Source organism: Hemiscyllium ocellatum (genome assembly GCF_020745735.1).
Source record: "Hemiscyllium ocellatum isolate sHemOce1 chromosome 27 unlocalized genomic scaffold, sHemOce1.pat.X.cur. SUPER_27_unloc_5, whole genome shotgun sequence".
NCBI classification, from domain to species: Eukaryota; Metazoa; Chordata; class Chondrichthyes; order Orectolobiformes; family Hemiscylliidae; genus Hemiscyllium; species Hemiscyllium ocellatum.
The window spans coordinates 1,285,699-1,310,043 of record NW_026867514.1 but is presented as its reverse complement, the minus strand read 5'-3'; the positions used below and the strand labels follow the sequence as shown (position 1 = coordinate 1,310,043).

The 24,345-nt window shown below is 46.9% G+C and overlaps 1 protein-coding gene and 1 pseudogene across 1 annotated transcript; both read right to left on the bottom strand.

The window, feature by feature from the left end:
* Positions 1–9,850: 9,850 nt before the first annotated feature.
* LOC132808359 (gastrula zinc finger protein XlCGF49.1-like) lies at positions 9,851–12,388 on the bottom strand. The gene is made up of 2 exons (XM_060822106.1): positions 12,270–12,388; positions 9,851–11,393 (listed from the first exon to the last, which is right to left on the bottom strand). Exon 2 carries the CDS (start codon positions 11,033–11,035, stop codon positions 10,385–10,387), a length of 651 nt encoding a protein of 216 aa, XP_060678089.1. The 5' UTR covers positions 11,036–11,393; positions 12,270–12,388; the 3' UTR covers positions 9,851–10,384.
* Positions 12,389–17,239: 4,851 nt separating this feature from the next.
* Positions 17,240–24,345, bottom strand: part of LOC132808361 (zinc finger protein 850-like) — a 70,282-nt pseudogene continuing 63,176 nt past the window's right edge.

The window sequence follows — 24,345 nt, the reverse complement described above, 5'->3', positions numbered from 1 at the left end:
GCCACTTCCGCGTTGTGACGTCACAAAGGAACTAGGGGCGGGCAAGGAAAAGGGACGGTGCAGGGGGCGGGGCAAGACCGACAGCGGGACGCCGCACTGCGCATGCGCTGCGCCTGCAGCAGACGGGCAGGAGAACACACTTTCCAAAACTCCCTCCCTTCAGAGAATCCCCACAGTGTGGAAGCAGGCCACTCGGCCTCACCGACCCTCCCAAGGGTCACCCACCCACACTCATTCCTCTACATTTAACCCTGAATCATGCGTCTTACCTGCACATTATGCCTAATTTAGCATGGCCGATCCACCCTAACATGCACGTCCCTGGGCACTATGGGAATTCAACATGGCCAATCCACTTTTGATGAGAGTGGTGCTGGAAAAGCACAGCAGTTCAGGCAGCATCCGAGGAGCAGGAAAATCGACGTTTAGGGCAAAAGCCCTTCATCAGGAATAGAGCCTGCAGGATGGAGAGAAAAATGAGAGGATGGTGGGGGTGGGGAGAAAGTAGCATGGAGTACAATAGGTGAATGGGAGTGGGAATGGAGGGGATAGGTCAGGGAGGAGGGTGGGGGATGGTAGCAAAGAGTACAATAGGTGGATGGGGGTGGGAATAGAGGGGATAGCTCAGATAGGAGGGTGGAGTGGCCTGTTCGGATCCGAACTCTGCTGGTTTAAAGGTGGTCCAGACTCCGTATAGGATGAGTTGGTTATGGAGGCAGGCACTGAGGAAGCAAATGTGACTGTGGTCGTGAGTCTGTTTCAGGACATGGTTGAAGAGCTTCAGGGTAGAGGAAATGACCTGAGAGTTGCAGTGGGAGAGGGACTCGCTGAGATTCTTGTCGAGTGAGGAGGTAAACTTTTTCAATGCAGGCATCCTTGCAAGAGGATAACAGAAGGGTTAAAATCAACTGGGTAAAAACAAGGACTGCAGATGCTAGAAACCAGATACTAGAATCACACAACTCCAGGCTGTAGTCCAACAGGCTTCTTTGGAAGCAGTAACTTTTGGAGTGCTGCCTCTTCATCAGGTGGTTGTGGAGTATAAGATCCTAAGACACAATTTAGAGCAAAACATTCCAGTGTCCTGCCACTGAAATGGTATATTGAACAAACCTGGATTGTTAAGTCTTCCACCTTTTCAAATAGAAGCAGGTCTCATTGCAATGTAAATCCCAGAATTTCTTGTTGTCACCTTCTTGAGATAACAAGGTTTTATAGCAAAAGCTCACATCTCAGCTCAGACAATGCATTAAAGGTGTGAGGTCAGAGTCTGCCTGTATCCCAATCTTGAGTCAGACTGATGCTATTTCCAAAGTTGAATTTACAAACTATTACATGTATTGCCTGTCTGCAGATTTTTTCTTATAAAAATGCACATAGAATATTTCTGCAAATATACATCCCCACACACATACAAACAAATTTGTTGGGTGAATTTGTACTTGCAGAATTATGTCTTACTTTGCTCAAAAACTGCATGAATCCATGTAAGATTCTGTAAGTCAGTTTAACCATTGTGGCACAGACAGTCTCACACAGAGGAGCTCACTCCTTCAATACATTATCTGGGCTGACGTGACACCAATTGGTAAAGTTCACTTAAGGATTTAACTATTTAAAAAAGTTTTGTGATTTACATTTGAAAGAACTGAAACTATCAAGGTCATTCGAACAGATGAGAGACTTAACAAACAATCCAGGTCTTTTTCAATATATAATTTCAGTTACATCACACTATAAACTGTTGCTATAAATTCTGTGTCTTACTATCTTATATTCCACAATCCCCTGATGAAGGAGCTGCACTCCGAAAGATACTGCTTCCAATTAAACTTGTTGGACAGAATTCCTCAAGTAGGGCACCATAAGAATCCTGGGAGACCCCTATTTCTTGTTTACCTCATAATGAACAAACATTAAGCACGATCGCCTATTTATTTCTCATTTTGTTTCATTTTTCTTGTTTTATTCCCTGCGATGATGTGGGAGAATTGTTAGATTTGGGTCAGCCATTTTGTCACATATTAAAGCCTGGAAACCATTTTGAATCTCAGCTTAGTGCCTGTTTGCTAAAGCTTGTGTTTCCCAGGCTCAGCGGAGATGGTTGGCCTTGCAGCTGTACTGCTTCCCGATAAACAAATTCTTTCCTGACATGGGGCTTTATTTCCATCCCCCACAGTTGGCGAGTCAGGCAGGAGATACCCTGGTCCTCTCAGGTCACCGGCCGATATCCTTTGAGAGATGAAATATAGAGGGTGGTTGCTACTTTTGTTGTGTCCAAAATAAAGAGGAAAGCTGGCCATGGACAAAAGTGCTGTTAGAAATGTTGCTACAATTCTCCCTACTCAGCCACAAGATACTCGTGAGAGAACTCAACAGGGTCCTAGTGTCTGGATGTAATGTTGCTGAGAGCACTTGCGCTTTCCAAAGTTAGTAATAATGAATTGGCTTGCCCCAGGGTTACGAGAGGTGAAACCCTATTTGATAAGCCCTGGACCCACACTGAGGACCGTGGCATGCTTCAAGATGCCTCCGATCTGTTTGAGTGCCCAACATTAGTTTTAATTGGCGAGTAGAAATCTGAAGTATAATTGCTCGCTTCAGGACGTCCAGACTTGAATGAATTTGGTATACAGGACACATTGGGCAACTATTAAAGACTCCGTTGTATTTCCCCGTGTTGTGGACTAATGCAGAGACATGAACAACTTGCCTTGAATTCAGTGTTCGATTTGCAAATGGAACAGCTGAGAGGGATTTAGAGTTTGCACACTTGGTTAAGCAGCAATGTGTCACAGCCAGGATTTATGAGGCTCAGCTCCCTAACTTGGGCTGTTCTGGAATGTGAGTACCTCATTACCCTTGGAAGGAAGGAAGGAAGGAATAAACAAAAGCTGACAAACTGAGATATGAAGAAAGTTGGAAAATGTTACAGAGACACACACACACACAGGCAGAAGTTTGCAGAAAGGTTAAAACTTCATAATCTGGTTTCAATGCAGATTAGCCTGGGTATGGGACTGATATCACAGGGGCCTCAAAAAGGGTACTCCTTCAATACTCAAACCAAAATGTGGGTGCCCCCTGCTGGACTGGTTTGTGTTCACTCTTTGCTGCTGCCTATTTCTGTTGATTACGTACATTATTGGACACACTCACAAACCTGGTGGCACCCAGATTTTCGGAAAGCAGCTAGGAAAAGATCTGAAGTGTGTTTAATTTGTAAACAAACAAGATGCATACTCTAAGAGAGATGCCCTGGGTTTGTTAACCACTTCCATGCCTGGTCGGCTTTTTTTAATTGTCTACAACTTGCATATATAGTATCACCTCGTGTACATTGTCATGAATATTGTCTAATAAGAGTAGGTGTATTTAGTAGATGAATCAAAACCATCCCAATGACTGAAACAGCTGACACTGGATTGTTGGACAAATGGGAAATATTTGCATCAGTTAACCAAAACACTTCAAAGCTTACTGTCACGGGTATGTCAAGTCGAAGAGTTAGGACCAGGGCATTTTGCAGCCTGTTTCCTCGGGCAGAGAATTCCCCAGATACACTACTCTTTGGGAAAAGCAACTGCCCTCACTTCCTCCTCCTCATCTCTGTCCTCAACCTACTCCCCCAAAGCTTGAGGCCTAGTCTCAGCCACCAGCAGAAATGACTGGATAGGATTGGGCTTCATCCTCGAAGTGCAACAAATTCCCACTTTCCCCCAAAATCCCGGATGTACTCACTTAGTTGCTTGCTGTCTCCCAAATGAAAGATTTCATTGTAACTTCTTCCGGTCCCAGTAAGGGCAAAACATCTTTGAAAGCTGCTCTGAAAGTCCTATCTTCACAACCACACTTCTGTTTTCACCGAAGACAGTTAGAGTCATATACCACAGAAACAGATCCTTCAGCCCAACTCGTCTATGCCAACCATATACCCAAAATCAATCTATTCCATTTGCCAGCATGTGGCTCATATTCCTCAAAACCCTTCGTATTCATGTACCCATCCAGATGCAGAGGGATGTGGGCCAAATACTAGTAAATGGGACAAGATTAATTCTGGATATCTGGTCAGCATGGACGAGTTGTACCAAAGGGTCTGTTTCCGTGCTGTATGACTCTAATCTTCTTTGGTGAAAGCAGAAGTGTGATTGTGAAGGCTGGAGTTTCAGAGCAGCTTTCAAAGATGTTTTGCCCTTAATGGGAGCAGAAGAAGTTATAATGAAATCTTGCATTTGTGAGACAGCAACTGAGTGAGTAACTACATCCGGGATTTTGATGGAAGGTGGGAATTTGTTGCACTGTGGGGATGAAGCCCTACCCTATCCAGTCATTTCTGCTGCTGGATGAGGCCTCAAGATTAGGAGGAGTAGATTTAGGACCGAGATAAGGAGAAACTGCTTTTCCCAAAGAGTAGTGAATCTATGGAATTCTCTGCCCATGGAAGCAGTAGAGGCATCTTCACTAAGACAGACCTTGGAATGCAGGTTCATAGCTCCTTGAAAGTGGAGTCACAGGTCGATGGGATAGTGAAGATGGCGTTTGGTATGCTTTCTTTTATTGGTCAGAGTATTGCGTACAGGAGTTGGGAGGTCATATTGCGGCTGTACAGGACATTGGTTAGGCCACTGTTGGAATATTGCGTGCAATTCTGGTCTCCTTCATATCGGAAAGATGTTGTGAAACTTGAAAGGGTTCAGAAAAGATGTACAAGGATGCTGCCAGGGTTGGAGGATTTGAGCTATAAGAAGAGACTGAACAGGCTGGGGCTGTTTTCCCTCGAGTGTCAGAGACTGAAGGGTGACCATATAGTGGTTTATAAAATCATAAGGGGCATGGATAGGATAAATAGAAAAAAATCTTTTCCCTGGGGTGGGGAGTCCAGAATTAGAGGACGTAGGTTTAGGGTGAGAAGGGAAAGATATAAAAGACTAAAGGGGCAACTTTTTCACACAGAGGCTGGTGTGTGTATGGAATGACCTGCCACAGGAAGTTGTGGAGACTGGTGCAATTGCAATATTTAAGAGGCATTTGGATGGGTATATGAATAGGAAGGGTTTGGAGAGATATGGTTTGGGTGCTGGCAGGTGGGACAAGATTGTTTTGGGATATCTGGTTGGCATGGACGGGTTGGACCCAAGAGTCTGTTTCCATGCTGAACATTGCTATGACTCTAAACTCAATACACAGTTGAATGGGTATTTGCAATGGTAGGGGAATGAAGGGTAGTTGGGACAATGCAGGGAGGAGGAGCTGAGTCGATGGATAGATCGGCCATGATCTTAATGAATGGCGGAGCAGGCTGGATGGGCCAAATGGCCTACTCCTGCTTCTATTACTATGAAACTATAACCCTTCATTTCCCATAGCTAACCCACCTAACCTGCACATCCCTGGACATTCTGGGCAATTTAGCATGGCCAATCCAAATCAAGGCATGTGAGCAGTATAGTGACGTGGAAAATGAACATCAGAGAACGATAGAAAGGTACAAGGGGAGTAAATGTACCAGCAATCAAAACTGGATTTTAAAGGTCACAAAAATTGAATCTAAAAACAGTGTGTCTGAATGTGTGCTGCATTCTAACAAAAGTGAATGAATTAACTGCACACAATGAAGAGAATAATTATGATTGGAGACTCCTAACAAAGACATGGCTTCAGGATGACAAGGATTGGATCCTGAATATCGAGGGGGTAGTCAGATGGGAAGTGAGGTAAAGGCAGAGGATTGGCACTGCTCATCAAAGCCCTGAGCACACGGTAGTCTGGTGTCACCTCGGATTTCAGGGCCTGATTTCTCTGTCCTCTGTCGATCTCCCTGTTCCCTATTACACCTTCTGGAACAATAAAACAATCTCCCAGCCTGTCAACCATCCAGGCACAGAGTGTAGGCATAACAGAGAATTAAACAAGAAAAATGAAACAAAATTAGAGATAAATAGGTGTTTGTGCTTAATGTTTGTTCATTCAGCAGTAAACCAGAAATGGGGCTCTCCCAGGATTCTCATGGTGCCCTACTTGGGGAATTTTGTCTCCCTTCCATCTAACTGTTAGCACCCAGCTATGATTTACAACAATATTTACACCAACAGAAATAAAGCACCTGTTAGCAAATAGGCAGAGATATACTGATGTAGATTTTTTTTTCTCTCTTTCATGCAAACACACACAAATTCACCCCCATGGACATGCATGTGCAGGTTAGGGGGAATTGGCTATGCCAAATTACCCATAGTGCCCAGGGATGTGCTGGTTAGGGGGGAATTGGCCTTGCCAAATTACCCATAGTGCCCAGGGATGTGCAGGTTAGGGGGAATTGGCTATGCCAAATTACACATAGTGCCCAGGAATGTGCTGGTTAGGGGGGAATTGGCCATGCCAAATTACCCTTAGTGCCCAGGGATGTGCAGGTTAGGGGGGGATTGGCCTTGTCAAATTACCCTTAGTGCCCAGGGATGTGAAGGTTCAGGGGGATTGGCTATGCCAAATTACCCATAGTGCCCAGGGATGTGTAGGTTAGTCAGGGTAAATGTAGAGCAACAGGTGTAGGGGAATGGGTGTGGGTGGGTTAACCTTCAGAGGGTCGGTATGGAGTCTTTGGGCCGAGTGGCCTGCTTCCACACTGTGGGGATTCTCTGAAGGGAAGGGGTTTTGCAAACTGTGACTCGCCTCTCGATATGTTGATGTCACAGCAGGGAAGTGGCCCTGTCCGTTTAAGTCAGTCTCACTCTGTCTGGGCAACTCTTCATCCCGCGAGGGAGACAGAGATGGAAGGAGGGGAAATCTATTCACTTGTAGCAACTGGAGTGAATCCAGGGAGGGAGGAGACTCCACAAACTCAGGTATGTGTCTTAGTTACCCGGGTGAGGTGGGACAGAAGGATCGACGTTGGGAAGGTGGGAGGAGTAGATAGCTTTTCTGTTTTGATGTTTAAAATGCACCCGATTCCCACCAGTAACTGCAACAGGTACAAGTACAGCACATGCAATACTCCTCATTGCAGCTTCAAGCCGGTTTTGCATCCTCTGTTCTTCCTCCACCTTGGCTCCAGCACATTCAGCTTCCTTCCCTCATTCCCATTCCCCCGCCCTGATGTTCCAAGCTGACCCGCAAAAGATCGGTTTGTCCCTCCATTCTGTCCCGGTTGTTTTTTGTGGGTTTTGAAAACTTTCCCAGTCCTCTGAGTATCGGAGTTGGGAGGTTACGTTGTGCACTCTCCAGGACATTTGTTTGGCTACTTTTGGAGTATTGTGTGCAGTTCTGGTCTCTCTGCTAGAGGAAGGATGTTTTGAAACCTGAAAGGATTCAGGTAAGATTGACAAGGATGTTGTCAGGGTTTGAGCTGAACAGGGTGGAGCTGTTTTCTGTCGAGCGCCAAAGGCTGAGGGTGACCCTACAAACTTTTATAATATCATGTGGGGCATGGATAGGGTAAATAGACAAGGTCTTTTCCCTGGATGGGTCTTAGGTTCAGGGTGAGGGTGAGATTTAAAAGGAACCTCAAGGGCAACTCCTATATTCAGAGGGTGCTGTATGTAAGGATTGAGCTGCCAAAGAAAGTGGTGATGGCTGGTACAATTCCAGCATTTAAAAGGCATCTGGATGGGTATACGAATAGGAAGGGTTTAGAGGACATAGGCCAAGTGCTGACAAATGGGACTGGATTAATTTAGAATAACTGGTTGGTACTGATGAGTTGGACCAAAGGGTCTGTTTCTGTGCTGTACATCTCTATGACTCTGGCTTTCCACTAACATTTGCCACGTCAATAGGTTCACTTTCTCTCCAATGTCGGTGTTAATGCCTTGATGTCTCATTTTGCTCCCACCTTCCTGGGGACGTTAACCATTTTGTGTCTGGTTCTTCCTCAAGAAGCTGACTTCCCGATTCACCCCGAATTGACACTTTTTTTGCTTCCCAAAATCAGACCTGCTCACTCTCAGCAGTATCCCAGTGTTGTGAAAGATATTAACTTGCAGGTGGAATTATCCAAAATTCAGAGAGATGTCAGTCTTGACATTTTTGCTTTTCTGCCCCTGTAAGATCCTGAATCAGCACCTTCAGGGAAATTAGTTAGAGCGGAGTGAGAACAGAGGGGAAGGGACAGCGGGATGGTGCTTTCAATTTTGTGGAATAACAAAAGAAAGGAATGTTCTGCAAAAAGTAAAATTTCTTGTTCAGAATTTCTACCCTGCACTGATAGTGATGATCTTTGTAATCTCTCTTTATAGAGTATTTGAAGATCAGAAGACAAAAGTTTCAAAATCAACAGATGAAGGCCTTATGCCAGAAGCGTCAACTCTCCTGCTCCTCGGATGCTGCCTGACCTGCTGTGCTTTTCCAGACCGCACTTTCTGACTCTGACTCTCCAGCGTCTGCAGTCCTCACTTTGACGTCAATGTCTGACAGTCACTCAGTCCATCGGGATGCAACAGTTTTCAACTATGATTCTGTGAGAAGGAGCAAAGCTTTTCGGTTCCTGTTTGAGTAGGTTTTCAGCATCAGTGGGACTGGATGAGAGACCCTACTGTTACAGCACACTGAGTGTGGAGCCTGAAACAGTTATAGGGCCTGGGAAGAGGAATTCAGGGTGGGGAGGGGCTCCACACACGTTTGTGTGTAACTGAAGCTTCAGCCACGGAGAAACCTGAGGAATCCTGCCCCGTGGAGAAACCGTGAAAGTGTGGCAATTGTGGGAAAGGCTTCCGTTTCCCATCTGCCTCGGGTGGATTCCTCGGGTTGGGATTTTTGCAAATGGTGCATGGACTGCTTTCAGCTTGGCCCCACCCCATTACCCAGACACCTTACCCCACCCCCTCACTCCATTGTTGATGTCACTGCACAGAACTGGTCTTGTGAGGTTCAGAGTGAAACCCCCTCCCTCTGGGCAACTCTTTATCCTGTGGGGGGAGTAAATGAACTTTTGTATCTCTTTTCCCCAAGGTTGGGGATAGGGAGTCGTCCAGAACTAGAGGGCATAGAGTTGGGGGGAGGGGGGTGTGGAAGATTTGTGAGGGACCTAAGGGGCAACCTTTTCACACGGAGGGTGGTGCGTTTATGGCGTTTATGGAATGAGCTGCCAGAGGAAGTGGTGGAGGCTGATAGAATTACAGCATTTAAAAGGCATCTGGATGGGGATATGAATAGGAAGGGTTTAGAGGGACATTTGGCCAAATTCTGGCAAATGGGTCACTCGGTTCATTTAGAATATCTGGTCGGCGTGGACTGAAGGGTTTCTTTCCATGCTGTACAACTCTATGACTCTATTTCTACATAGTCAGAACCAATTTCACAAGACTAGGAACAGGCCATTCACCCCTTCCAACCTGTCCTGAGCTGTGGTTAAACTGCATAGAATTCAGTTCAAGTTTCAGAAAGGTTTCAACAGCTCTTTTAAAAAATTTAAAATGCTTTCAGACTTCAACTATGTTTCTGAATATATCATTTTTGGTATTCTTAATTGTAAAGATACGCGTATCTAGTGAACACAACCCACAACTCCTGGTGCTGCCAGTAAACTTTACAATTCTGATGAAACGATGCAGTACCTGCACTCACAAAAAATTTACAATTTCTAACGGTACTGGCTCCTCATTCACTGCTCCATCTGATACACGACATTGGAAACTCAGTGCAGGAGGCTGCAAAAAAATGAGTAGTTTTAAAACAAAAACCTCTTGGAGCTCAAAGTTCAATGAGAGTCTGAGCCCGGCAGTAAGTTCAGGTAACCTTTATTGTGACCCAACTTTGTTACAGCTTCAGATTCCACCCCCCGCACCGCCGCCCCCCCCCCCCCCCCCCACCAAAAAAGGCATAGAAAATGTTGCTTTTTTTTAAAATAAGCAGCTCAAGGTCAAAGCGCACACATTGCCACCCCCCTTTCTTCCTTTACTATTGGTCAGCACCGAATTGTCCCTTTGTAATTGGGTCCTTGCTACAGCCGTAACCCATAGGAAATACTGCCTTACTCACCAATTTCAACCCATACCTTGTCTCCAAGTAAGTTTCTCTCCACGCATTTGCCAGTGGGGGGGGGGGGGGGCAGTGTAGAGTCAACCACACTGTTGTGGGTTTGGAGTCACGTGTAGGCCAGACCGGGTAAAGGATGCAGCTGGGACGACCGAGTGATCCTATCCCACAACGACAGTTTCCTTCCCTAAAAAGGACGCGAGTGAATCAGATGGGGGTTACTCCACCCCCAACCCCCGAAAATGGTTTCACTGTTAGATTCTGCACTCCAGATTTCTGACCGAATACCAATTCTGCCATCTGTCAGGGCAGGATTCAAACCCGGGAGTCCCTGGAACCGGGCTGACAGTCCAGTCGATAACGGCACTTGGCCGTCGCTCCTTCAATCCCCCTGTGATGGCACGTGAACTCGCTAGTGCCTCCGCAGATGGGAGGAGCAGGTGAAGCCTTTCCAGCACTCGGGGCAGCTGAAGGGCCTTTCCTCTGTGTGGACCCGCTGGTGGGTCAGCAAGTGGGAGGCCTGGGTAAATCTCTTCCCACACTCAGGACAGCTGAAGGGCCTCTGTCCCGTGTGGACCCGCTGGTGGGTCAGCAAGTTGGAGGCCTGGGTAAATCTCTTCCCACACTCAGGACAGCTGAAGGGCCTCTGCCCCGTGTGGACCCGCTGGTGGGTCAGGCGGTGGGAGGCCCGGACAAAGGCTTTCCCGCACTCGGGGCAGCTGAAGGGCCTTTCCCCAGTGTGGAGCCGCTGGTGCCTGAGCAGGTTCGAAGAATTGCTGAAGGCTTTCCCACACTCGGGGCAATTGAAGGGCCGCTCCCCTGTGTGGATACGCCAGTGGGTCAGCATGGTAGAGTCCTGGGTAAAGCCCTTACCGCATTCGGGGCAGGAGAACGGCTTCTCCCCCGTGTGGATGTGCCGATGAACCTCCAGGGCAGACAGAGCACGGAAGCCTTTCCCACAGTCGCCACACTTCCATCGTTTCTCCACAGGGTGGGATTTCTCGGGTTTTTCCACGGCCGAAGCGTTAGGTGCACACAAACGTGTGGAGACCCTCCCCAACATGAATTCTTCTTCCCAGGCCGTACAGCTATTATACGATCCTCACTGAGTGCACTGCAACGGTAGGGTCTCTCATCCAGTCCCACTGATGCTAAAAACCTACTCAAACAGGAACCAAAATGTTTTGCTCCTTCTTACAGAATTAGAATTGAAAACCGTTGCTTTCCCAATGGACTGAGTGACTGTCAGACATTGACATCAAAGTGAGGACTGCAGTCACTGGAGAGTCAGTGTTGAAAAGTGCAGTGCTGGAAAAGCGCAGCAGGTCAGGCAGCATCCGAGGAGCCAGAGAGTCAACGTTTTGGGCATAAGGCCTTCACCTGTTGATTTTGAAACTTCTGTCTTCAGATCTTCATATACTCTGTAAAAAGCGATTACAAATGTCATCACTGCCAGTGCAGGGTAGAAATTCTGAACAAGCAATTAATTCTACTTTCTGCAGACCATTCTTTTCTTTTATTATTCCACAAAATTGAAAGCACCATCCCATTCTCCCTCCCCCTCTGATCTCACTCCACTCTAATTCTCCTGAAAGTGCTGATTCAGGATCTTACAGGGACAGAAAAGCAAAAACGTCAAAACCGACATCTCTCTGAATTTTGGATACCTCCACCTGAAAGTTAATATCTTTCACAACATTAGGATACTGCTAAGAGTGAGCAGGTCTGATTTGGGAAGAGTGTCAATTCAGGGTGCACCTGCAATGCAGCTTCTTGAAGAAGAACTAGACACAAAATGGTTAACGTCCCCGGGAAGCGGGGGAGCAAAATGAGACATCAAGGAATTAACATAGACACCAGAGAGAAACTGAAGGTAAAGATGTGGCAAATGTTTGTGGAAAGCCAGAGTCACAGCCATACAGCACAGAAACAGACACTTGGATCAAACTCTTCGGTGCTGACCAGATATCTGAAATTAATCTAGTCCCATTTGCCAGCACTTGGCCCAAATCCCTCTGAGCCCTTCCTATTCATATCCCCAACCAGATGACTTTTAAAATACTGCAACTGTACCAGCCTGAGCCACTTCCTCTGGCAGCTCATTCCATAAATGCACCACCCTCTGCGTAAAAAGAATACCCCTTTAAGCCGCTTAAATCACCCCCTTAACTTATTAACCTCCAGGTCTGGACTCCCCCATCCCAAGGAAAAGACCTTGTCTAATTACCCTCTCCCCGCCCCTCTTCATTTTATAAAAGTCTTTCAGGTCACTCCTCCCTCTATCCGTCTCTCCTCACCTTTAGTTTGCAGAGTCTGCTCCCTCCCTGGATTCACTCCAGTTGCTACAAGTGAACAGATTCCCCCTCCCTGGATGCAGAGTTCCCCAGAGGGAAGGAGTTACACTCTGAAACTGACATGGCCACTTCCGCGTTGTGACATCACCAATGGAGCGAGGCCGGCAGCGGGAGCTGTCACACTGCGCCTGCTCCGGACGGCGGCCGTCTGGTCCGCAGTGCGCCTGCGCAGTTTGCAAAACATCTTCCCGTCGGAGAAGCTCCATAGTATGGAAGCAGGCCAGTCGGCCCAGGGAGTCCACACCCATTCCCCAACCCCTATTGCTCAGCATTTAACCCTTACTAATGCACCTAACCTGCACATCCTATGGTTAATCCACCCTAACCTAGACAGACGCCAGCCTGACATAATAAATTAACGCAGTTCCATTTGCCAGCATTTGGCCCACATTCTTCTAAACCTTTGCTATTCATATATACAGATACCTTTTATATTGTGTCATTATTTCAGCCTCCACCACTTCCTCTGGCAGCAGGTTCCACACCTCCACTACCCTCTGCGTGAAAAAGTTTCTGCTCACTTCCCTTTCCCCATTCACCTCAGACCTATGTTCTTCTAGTTCAGGACTCCCCTACCCTGGGGAAAACACCTTGCCCTGATCTATGCCCCTTATATACTTTTATAAGGTCACCCCTCAGCCTCTGATGCTCCAGGGAAAATATCCCTGGCCTCTCCCTGTACCTCAAACATTCCAACTCTGTCAACAAGCCTTATAAAAGTTTTCCCACCCCTTTCAAAGTTTCACAACACCTTTCCTATTGCAGGAAGACCAGAACTGAATGCATTATTCGAAAAGTGGCCTAACCACATGTCCTGCACAGCCACAACAGGAACTCCCAAATCCCGTACTCAATGCTCTGACCAATAAAGGAAAGCATATCAAGGTCTCTTTGTTCTGCAACATTCCCCTTAACTGTTCAAGTCCTGCCTGGATTGATTGACCAAAACGCAAACCTCACATTTCTCTAAATTAAACTCAACCTGCCACTCTTTGGCCGATCAGCCCATCCGATCAATTCTCATTTATATCTCTTTCCTCCCTTATTCCAGAGAAGCTGAAGATCTCCATCCCACACACTCTCCCTCCATTTTCAGTTTGCTGAACCTAATCCCAGCTGTACCACATCCTGAAGGGTCTGGTTCATGCTGATTAACAGGGCCATACTCACCAGGAGGGGGATCTAATTGAAACATACCTAATACTGAACGACCTGGACATTGGGAAGATATTTCAATTGGTAAGAGAGACTAGGACCAGAAGACCTTTTAGAATGGAGAAAAGGAAAAACTTCAGCCAGAGAGTGGTGAATCTATGGAATTCCTTGACACAGAAGGCTGTGGAGGCCAGGTCACTGGGTCTATTTAAAACTGAGATAGGTAGTTTCTTGAGTATCAAGGGGATCGAGACGTATTGGGAGAAAGCAGGTGAATGGGGTTGGCAAACCGATCAGCCACGATTGAATGGTATGAGCAGACCCGATGTGGTGAATGGCCAAATATCTGCTCCTGTCTTATAGTCTCTTACTGTCCTGGACAAAGTGAGAGAGTTGGGAGCAGAAGTAGGTCATTTGGTCTTTCGAGCCTGCACCAGCTTTGAACAGATCATAACTGGATATTAATTTACCTACATCTAGGTGGATAGGCTGGGATGTTTTCAATGGAACACAGGAAGTGGAGATGCGACATTATAGGAGAATTATAAAATCATGAGGGGCATAGATGAGGTGAATGGCAGGAGTTGTTTCAAGATTAGGAGCAAATTTTAAAGGTGCGAGGTGAAAAGATTTTAAAAGAGATATGAGGAGCACCTTTTTCCTTTGAGAGAGTGGTTTGTGTGTGGAATGAATGTCCAGAGGAAATGGTGGATGCAGGTACAGTAACAGTGTTTAAAAGATGTTTGGATAAGGACATGAATAGGAAAGGTTCAGAGGGAGGTAAAAACAATGACTGCAGATGCTGGAAACCAGATTCTGGATTCGTGGTGCTGGAAGAGCACAGCAGTTCAGGCAGCATCCAAGGAACAGCAAAAGCCGGAAGGTTCGGAGGGATATGGGCCAAACACAGGCAGGTGGAATGAGTTTAGTTTGTGAACATAGTCAGCACGGACTAGTTGGACTGAATGGTCTGTTTCTGTGCTGTCCAACTCTGTAACAGTTCTATACTGGTCTTGAAACCATTTTCTTGTCTTCCCCCAGAAACATCCACCTCTTTGTTGTTCAAAAATCAGATGAGTTCAGCCTTGAATATATTCAATGACCCCCCGCCCCCGTAACTGTAGGAAGGCATCCCCACTTCTGAACTCAATTTCTCTTGCTAATATAACACTTGCCATGCTGATTGCTTGCTGTACCTGTCTGACAACAGGCAGTGACTGGTGTAGGAGGATGCTGAGGCCCCTTTGTACATCCACACGGCATTCCTGATGAAGGGCTCGGGCCCGAAACTTCAACTTTCCTGCTCCTTGGAAGCTGCCTGACTGCTGTGCTTTTCCAGTGCTACACTTTTTGACTCTGATCTTCAACACCTGCAGTCCTCCCCTTCCCCACATCCCCATATATCACCAATTAAACAATGCCCTTCCTTCCTTTCTTCCCCACAGCAAAGGCTATAACCTCACACTGTGGGACTGTGTTTGCCAATTGAGACACAGACCTGGATCAACAGTTCCTGAGACTGCTCCTCCCTGGATTCACTTCCTTTACATTCAGTTGCTGCGAGTCAACAATTGAAGCCCACAATGAAATAAGAAATGGAAAAGAGTGTGCCGTACTCCCAGATGTTAAACAGAGGAAGGAAGTTGCAGTCTGGAGTGAAGTTCAATCTTCATTCAGAGAGAGAGGTGCAGCAGCAGCTTCAGAAGCTCATGGGACAACTTCCGCATTTTTTATTTTATTAAACAAATTACAAAACAGTTTACAATAAACATTTACAGCTGTACAAGAGACAGCAATTTTACAAGGGAGAGGAGCAGCAAAGCTAGGCCCCAAACCCTACCGTTTGACCATTTTACAGGGAGATGAGGACAAACCTCAAATCCCAGTTCCACATATGACAAGACAGAGACAATGACATTTGTACATTAAACAATACAGTTACATACAGAAGTGCAGACAATACAGACACAGCAAGCCTCCCACCTTCCAACCACTCTAAGGCAGCCCACCCCTACCGGTTCTCAGTCCAGCCTGTGCCCCTTTCAGTTACAACTTCCACATTCAGACAATAGGGGATGTTCTCATTGGCAGGAGGACTACCCTCTGTTCGGTCCTCCAAGGCTCCTCATTGGCTTCTAAAGAAGATCGCGCCCCGTTGCAGCGGACAGCTAGGACCATGCGCCGTTCTTGCTGACACCGAGGAGCGTGCGCTGTCCACTCTGTGGCAATGCTGTGATTACTGACAAATTTAAGTGTCAAATGCCAATAGGAGAAAAAGGAACGGTAGAGCCAATATTTCTTTTCCCCCGTGACTCGACCTAACCAAACATGCTCCTCACTATTTTTGCTAGTCACCTTGCCTGCACCCCTCATGATTTTACAAATCTCAATAAGATCACCCCTCAACCTCCTCCACTCCAGTGAATAAAGTCTCAGCCTCTCCTTATAACTCAAACCCTTCAGTCCTGGCAACATCCTGGTAAATCTTTACCGAACCTTCTCTAATAGTATTCTTCCCATAACAGGGCGACCAGAACTGCACTTGGTGTTCTAAAAGTACAACTTCAAAATGATGTCCCAACTCCAACATTCAACAGTGTGTACAATGAAGGCAAGTAGGCTAAACAACTCTTCACCACTTTGTCTACCAGTGATGCAACTTTTAAAGAACTATGTACCTGAACCACACCCCCATGTCTCTGTTCTACAACATAACGCAGGGCCCTGCCAGTAACTGCTACTAGTCCTCCCTTTTTTTTAAGCAAAATGCAATTCCTCACTTTTATCTATACCGCTCTCGTGTACACGCTGTGTCTCAGACACAGATACGTACCACCCACTCTCACCCTCTCATAGGCTTATACTTCATCACACTCATACATTACCAAGCACGCACACAGGCAAACATATACTCTTAAGCAAACTCTCACACACAAAGTCACATGCACGTGCGCGCACACACACACTCTCTGCTGCATGCACAGACACACACAGGTCTATGGGGTAAATTTGCATTTGCAGATACATTCAATTTTGATCAAAAAAGCACACAATCTGCAGGCAGTCAATCCATGTAATATTTTATACATTCCTACTTTGGAAATTCAAGATTGGGATACAGACAGAGTCAAACCTCACATCCTTCATGTACTGAGCTGAGATGTCACTGATTTTTATAAAACCTTAAGTCATCTCAAGAATGTGACTCAAAAGTACTTCTGAGCTTTACATATTAATGAACCAAAACCCACAAAACCATTCTAGAAGCTGAAAGACTAAACCACAATCTTGATTTGTTCAATATATCCTATCCGTAGTATGACACTGTGATCGGTTGCGATATGTTCCTGCTCCATAGGTACCCGATGAAAGAGCAGCACTCCGAAAGCTACTGCTTCCAAATAAATCTGTTGGAAGATAACCCGGTGCTGTGTAATTTTTTCACTTTATCCACTCCAGTCCAACACCGGCACTTCCACATTGTTCCCAGTGAACACAGCCCACAGCTTCTGGTGCTGCCAGGAAACCTTACAATGCCAATGACATGGCACACTCTGCACTCCGGAAAAAATTCTAACGGTACTGGCTCCTCATTCACTGCTCCATCTGATACACGACATTGGAAACTCTGCAGGAGGCTGAAAGAAATGAGCAGCTTCAAAACAAAAACCTCTTGGAGCTCAAAGCTTTCAATGAGAGTCTGAGCCAGAGGGTAAGTTCAGGTAACCTTTATTGTGACCCAACTTTGTTACAGCTTCAGATTCTCCCCAGCAAAAAGGCAGAGAAAGCATAGCAGATTAAAAAAAAAAACACCTCAAGATCAAAGTGCACACAGACACCCCCCCCCCACCCCCTTCCTTTAATATTGGTCAGCACGGAGTTGTCTCTTTGTAATTGGATCCTTGGTACAGCCGTAACCCAGAGGAAGTATTGCTTCAATCAGCAATTTCAACCCATACCCTGTGTCCAAGTAAGTTTCTCCTCGCCCATTTGCCAGGGGCTTTTTGGGGTGGGTGGGAATCAGTCGCACTGCTGTGGGTCTGGAGTCACGTACAGGCCAGACCGGGTAAAGGATACAGCTGGGGCGACTGAGTGAATCAGATGGGGGTTTCTCCACCCCCACACCCCTAAAATGGTTTCACCGTTAGATTCTGAACTCCAGATTTCTGACCAAATTCCAATTCCACCATCTGTCGCGGTGGGAATTGAACCCGGGATCCCTGGAACTGGGTTGATCGTCCAGTCGATAATGGCACTCGGCCGTCACTCCTTTAATCCCCCTGCGATGGCATGTGAACTCGCTGGTGGCTCCGGAGGTGGGAAGAGCGGGTGAAGCCCTTCCCGCATTCGAGGCAACTGAAGGGCCTCTCCCCCGTGTGGATCCGCCGGTGGGTCAGCAGGTTGGAGGACCGGGCAAAGCTTTTCCCGCACTCGGGGCAGCTGAAGGGCCTCTCCCCCGTGTGGACTCGCCGGTGCTTCACCAGGGCAGAGGAATCACTGAAGGCCTTCCCGCACTCGGGGCAGCTGAAGGGCTTCTGCCCCGTGTGGACCCTTTGATGCTTCAGCAGGTCGGAGGAATCGCTGAAGCCCTTCCCGCACTCGGGGCAACTGAAGGGCCTCTCCCGGGTGTGGACGCGCTGATGCTTCAGCAGGTCCGAGGAATAGCTGAAGGCCTTCCCGCATTCGGGGCAGTTGAAGGGCTTCTCCCCAGTGTGGACCCGCTGGTGCGCATGCAAGTTGCTCACCTGACTGAATCCCTTCCCACACTCGGGGCAGGAGAACGGCCTCTCCCCAGTGTGGATCCGCCGGTGGGTCAGCAGGATGGACGCCTGTGTAAAGGCCTTCCCGCACTCAGGGCAGCTGAAGGGCCTCTCCCCCGTGTGGACCCGCCGGTGCTTCAGCAGGATGGAGGAATTGCTAAAGATCTTTCCGCACTCAGTGCAGGGGAACGGCCTCTCCCCTGTGTGGACCTGCTGGTGGGCCTGCAGGGCGGAGGAATTGCTGAAGGCCTTCCTGCACTCAGGGCAGAAGAACGGCCTCTCCCCGGTGTGACTGCGCCGATGAATCTCCAGGGCAGACGGAGCACGGAAGCCTTTCCCACAGTCACCACACTTCCATGGTTTCTCCATGGGGTGGGATTCCTTGGGTTTCTCCATGGCCAAAGCTTCAGTCGCGCACAAACACGTCGTGAATTCCTCTTTCTAGGCCGTATAGCTGCTACACACTCCTCATTCAGTGCGCTGCAACAGTTGGGTGTCTCATCCAATCCCACTGATGCTGAAAACGTACTCAAATGAGAACCAAAAAGCTTTCCTCCTTCTCACAGACTCATAGTTAAAAACTGTTGCGGTCCCGATGGACTGAGTGACTGTCAGACATTGACATCAAAGTGAAGACTGTAGATGCTGGAGAGTCAGAGTCGAAAATTGCAGCGCTGGAAAAGCACAGCAGGTCAGGCAGCATCCGAGGAGCAGGAGAGTCAATGTTTCGGGCATAAGCCCTTCATCTGTTGATGTTGAAACTTCCGTCTTCAGATTTTCCAATACTCTGTAAAAAGAGATTACAAAGGTCATCACTGTCTGTCCAAGGTAGAAATTCTGAACAAGGAATTCTACTTTCTACGGAATACTTTTTTGTATTCCACAAAACTGAAAGCACCATCTCACTCCGCTCTAACTAATTCTCCTGAAGGATCTTCCAGGGGCTGAAAAGCAAAAAAGCCAAGACTGACATCTCTCTGCATTTTGGATAACTCCACCTGGAAGGTAATATCTTTCACAACACTGGGATATTGCTGAGAGTGAGCAGGTCTGATTTTGGGAAGCAAAAAAAGTGCCAATTCAGGGTGAACCTGCAATGCAGCTTCTTGAGGAAGGACCAGACACAAAATGGTTAACGACCCGGGAAGGGGGGAACAAAATGAGACATCGAGGCATTAACACCGACAACAGAAAAACTGAACATACAGACGTGGCAAACATTGTTGGAAAGCCAGGGTCATAGAGACATAAAGCACAGAAACACCCTTTGGTCCAACACGCCTGTACCAAACAGTAGAGAGAGATCTGGGTGTTGTTGTACACCAGTCAATGAAGGTAAGCATGCAGGTACAGCAGGTAGTGAAGAAGGCTAATAGCATGCTGGCCTTCATAACAAGAGGGATTGAGTATAGAAGCAAAGAGGTTCTTCTGCAGCTGTACAGGCCCTGGAGTATTGTGTGCAGTTCTGGTCTCCAAATTTGAGGAAAGACATTCTGGCTATTGAGGAAGTGCAGCATAGGTTCACGAGGTCAATTCCTGGAATGGCGGGACTACCTTACGCTGAAAGACTGGAGCGACTGAGCTTGTATACCCTAGAGTTTAGAAAACTGAGAGGGGATCTGATTGAGACATATAAGAATATTAAAGGATTGGACACGCTAGAGGCAGGAAACATGTTTCCGCTGATGGGTGAGTGCCAAACCAGAGGACATAGCTTAAAAATACAGGGTAGACAATTTAGGACAGAGATGAGGAGAAACTTCTTCAGCAGGGAATGGTGGCTGTGTGGAATGCTCTGCCCCAGAGGGCAGTGGAGATCCAGTCTCTGGATTCATTTGAGAAAGAGTTGGATAGAGCTCTCAAGGATAGTGGAATCAAGGGTTATGGAAATAAGGCAGGAACAGGATACTGATTAAGGATGATCAGCCATGATCGTATTGAATGGTGGTGCAGCCTCAAGGGCAGAATGGCCTACTCCTGCACCAATTGTCTATGTTACAAATCATTCAAATCCCATTAGCCATTTTCCATTTAAACCCTTCCTATTCATATACCCATTTAGATGCCTTTTTAAATGTTGTAATTGTACTTTCCTCCACCACTTGTGCCATCCTCTGGGTTAATAAATTGCCCTTTTGGTCAGTTTTACACCTGCCCCTCTCCCCCACCCTGAACCAATTACCCTCACATTCTGGACTCCCCCACCCCAGGGAAAAGACCTTGCCTATTTACCCTATCCATGCTCTTCATGATTTTATAAACCTCTATAAGGTCACACTTCAGCCTCCGACGCTCCAGGGAAAACAGCCCCAGCCTGTTGAGCCTCTTTCTATAGCACAAATCCTCCAACCCTGGCAACATCCTAGCAAATCGTTTCTGAACCCTTTCATGTTTACAACATCCTTCCAATAGGAGGGAGACACAATATTGCAGAAGTGGCTGTGGTTCTGTTGGATAATGGCGGTTTAATTCCAAAGTGTTAATTCCTCCATGAGAAGGGAATAATCAGCAATGTAGCTGTGAGAGGCCCCTTGTAGAAGAGTGAAGAACTGAGTGAGAGAACATTCCATTAAAATGAAGAGGAACAGAGTTGATTCAGAGACTGGGGACTTCAATCTAAAGCAATGGCAGAAACAAGAACAGGCTACAACAAATGAGGGAACATTATTGAAAGAAATGACAAACATTTAAATAGCACCAGAAGGAACAGTTGTTCCATCCTGTCTGACAAAATAAAACACAAAACGTGGCCTAGCCAGAGCTAACAAGGGACATTAAGGATCGCACTGGATCCAAAGAAGTGGGTACAAATTGGCTAAAAATAAAGCAGCAGATCTGAAGACTGGGAGCAGTTAGGTTTCAGACAGAAGGATTGATCAAAAGGGGAAATGGGGTAAGTGAAGAGGCAAAAAAGCATTAGTGAAAACAATTACACTTAGAAACAGGCAAAGGTCTCATGTGGAATAAAGAGATGGCAGACCAATTCACCACATACGTTGCTCTGATCCTCACAAAGGAGGACACAAGTAACATCCCCAAAATGTTGGGGAACACATGGTCCATTGAGAGCAGAACTGAAGGAAATGAGCAGTTGTGTATAAATGGTGTTGGGGAAATTGATGGGATTAAAAGTTTACAAATCCCCAGCACCTGGTGATCCAAACGCCAGACTATGGCCCAAGTCATCCAATTGTCAAATCTTGAGCTGACCTTAGCAGGACTTATACACTTAATGGTAAGGTCCCAGGGAGTGTTGCTGAACAAAGTGACCTTGAAGTGCAGGTGTATAGCTCCTTGAAAGTGGAGTTGCAGGTAGATAGGATAGTGAAGGTGTTTGACATGCTTTCCTTTATTAGTTGGAGTATTAATTAATGGAGTTAGGACGTCATGTTGTGGCTGTACAGGACATTGGTTAGGCCACTTTTGGAATATTGCATGCAATTCTGGTCTCCTTCCTATCGGAAGGATGTTGTGAAACTTGAAAGGGTTCAGAAAAGGTTTACAAAAAGTTGCTAGGTTTGGAGGATTTGAGCTATAGGGTGAAGTTGAATAGGCTGGGGCTGTTTTCCCTGAAGCATTGGAGACTGACCTTATAGAGAGGTTTATAAAATCATAATCATGGATAGGATAAATAGACAAAGTCTTTTCCCTGGGGTGGGGGACATCCAGAACTAAAGGGCATAGACTTAGGGTGAGAGGGGAAAGATATAAAAGAGACCCAAGGGACAACTTTTTCACTCAGAGGATGGTGCATGTGTGGAATGAGCTGCCAGAGGAAGTGGTAGAGGCTAGTAGAATTGCAACATGTAAAAGGCATCTGGATGGGTATATGACTAGGAAGGGTTCGGAGGGATATGGGCTAGCTGCTGGCAAGTGGATTTAGATTAGGTTGGGATATATGGTTAGCATGGATGAGTTGGACTGAAGGGTCTGTTTCCATGCTATGATGTTTGTCTTGAGTTTCCCATCTGAAACTCGCATCATCCTGTAAAAGAAATGTCCAAAAGACATCACTGTGCGCACAAGATGGAAAAAAGACTGAGGGGACAGTTCAACTTTCTACAGAACACTTTTCCTATCTACTTGCTGAATGTATTAAATTCGAATCCTACACATTATTCCTCCCCCTGCATTGAAATTCAAATCCATCCTCATGTCTTTCCTCCACTCCTGGTGTTCGCCCTTTTCTCTTGTCTACAAACTGAAACTAACACCAACACGTCAATGCCCTCCTGCTCACTGCCATCTCGGAAACACCCACATCCTGTTCCAGTGGCACAAATTATCACATTAATTCACCTCAAATTCACAGCCCATCTAAGTGTTTTTTTCTGGACCTGTCTCCCACTTCCTTTTCCTGTTTTAAGGGCACACAGACCGAGCTCAGGGCCAGGTCTCCCAGAGAGTGAGATGAGGAAATTCTAGTTGACACAAAGGCTGCCCCGAGGTTGGAATTACCTCCCGGAAATGACGGCGAACGGTGCCTTCACCAAGATGGCCGCCCGCCAGCCCGGCCCAAAGACAACTTCCGCCTGACCCTCACAAAGATGGCCGTCGGTTGCCCGGGCAACCCGAGGGGTCCTTCGCCGGTGAAGTAAACACTGGGCCTGTGCGGCTTTCATTGGAGACCTCAGGCCCCCCGAGAAGTTTATAAACTCCCCAGATCCCTCCCCCGCGGTTTCCAATCCTACCCTGTCTCACCATCTCCTCTCCCCGGGCAGGAGCCAGGTCTTGGCGCTCGGGCCTGGCGACCTCCCCCGGATGTCTCTGAGACCTGTCCGTGTTCTGAAGAAGGATCCCCGGACCCGGAACGCGCTGCTGGACCCAGCGGTTTCGGTCCTTGTTCCTTCGGCCGCCGTCCCTGCTGCGGGAGCTACACTGCACATGCGCCAGCTCGTATAGGGGCGGGGTCCTGATAAGTGACGTCTTCGCCAGTTCAGGGGGCGTGGCTGGAGGAGTCCTCCAAAAATTCGGAAACAATAGGGGGCGGGGCGATAGTTGTGCCCGCCCCCGCCCCTAAAAGTTGGGTTTCTTTTGGGTTCGAAGGTAGTTTTTTTAATTCAATTTTCAGCCTGTTCAGAAGTGAGCAGAATGGATTCTTTCTTGATTATAGTGTTTTATTAAAATGTCTCTTGTTTAAATTTTAAAGTATAAGTGATAAGTGCTAACTTAGCCTGGAGCGCGTCTTTTTAAGAGCAAAAAGAAATTGTTGTTATCTGGGTCTGTAGATTTTGGATGAGCAAAAATGGCCTTTAGTATAGGATATGTTCTTCCTGTCGGAAATGGGAGATTAGGGAGAGTTTCCACGTTACTGAGGATTGTCTGCAGCAAGTGTCCTTGGTCACGAATCCTATCAGATCGACTGGATCTGTTGGAGCGACAGTTCGAGGCAATGAGGATTTACAAGAGCTAGGGGGTGCGATAGATAGTTATAGGAAGGAGAAAAGCTGCAGATACAGTCAGATAGATGGAGAACACCAGGAAAGGTAGTTAAAACAGTTAGTGCAGGAATCTTCTGTGGCTATCCCGTTTCAAACAAGTATACTGGTTTGGAAAATGTATGGGGTGATGGACTCCCAGGGGAACGTGGCATGAACAGCCAAGTTTCTGGTATTGAGACAGGCTTAAATGTAATGAGGGGCATGCTGGGGTCCAAGTGTTCGATTGTGACAGGGGACCCTCTAGTCAGATGCACAGACAGACATTTCTGCAGCCAGCAGCGAATAATCAGAATGGTGTGTTGCCTCCCTCGTGCCAGGATCAAGGATGTCTCAGAGAGGGTGCAGAATGTTCTGAAAGGGGAGAGGGACAAGCAGGTCGTCATTGTACACACTGGAACCAATGACATCGGAAGGGAAAAAGATGAGATTCTGAAGGGTCAAAGAAAATTAGGCAGGAATTGAAATAAGAAGGTCCTCGAGGGTCGTAATATCTGGGTTACTCTCGGTGCTATGAGCTTGAGGGTAGGAATAGAAGGATAGAGAAGATGAATGTATGACTGAGGACCTTGTGCAGGGGAAAGGGCTCACAGTTTTGGATTGTTGGAATCTCTTCTGGGGTAGAAGTGACGTGTACAAGAAGGACAGATTGCACCTGAATTAGAG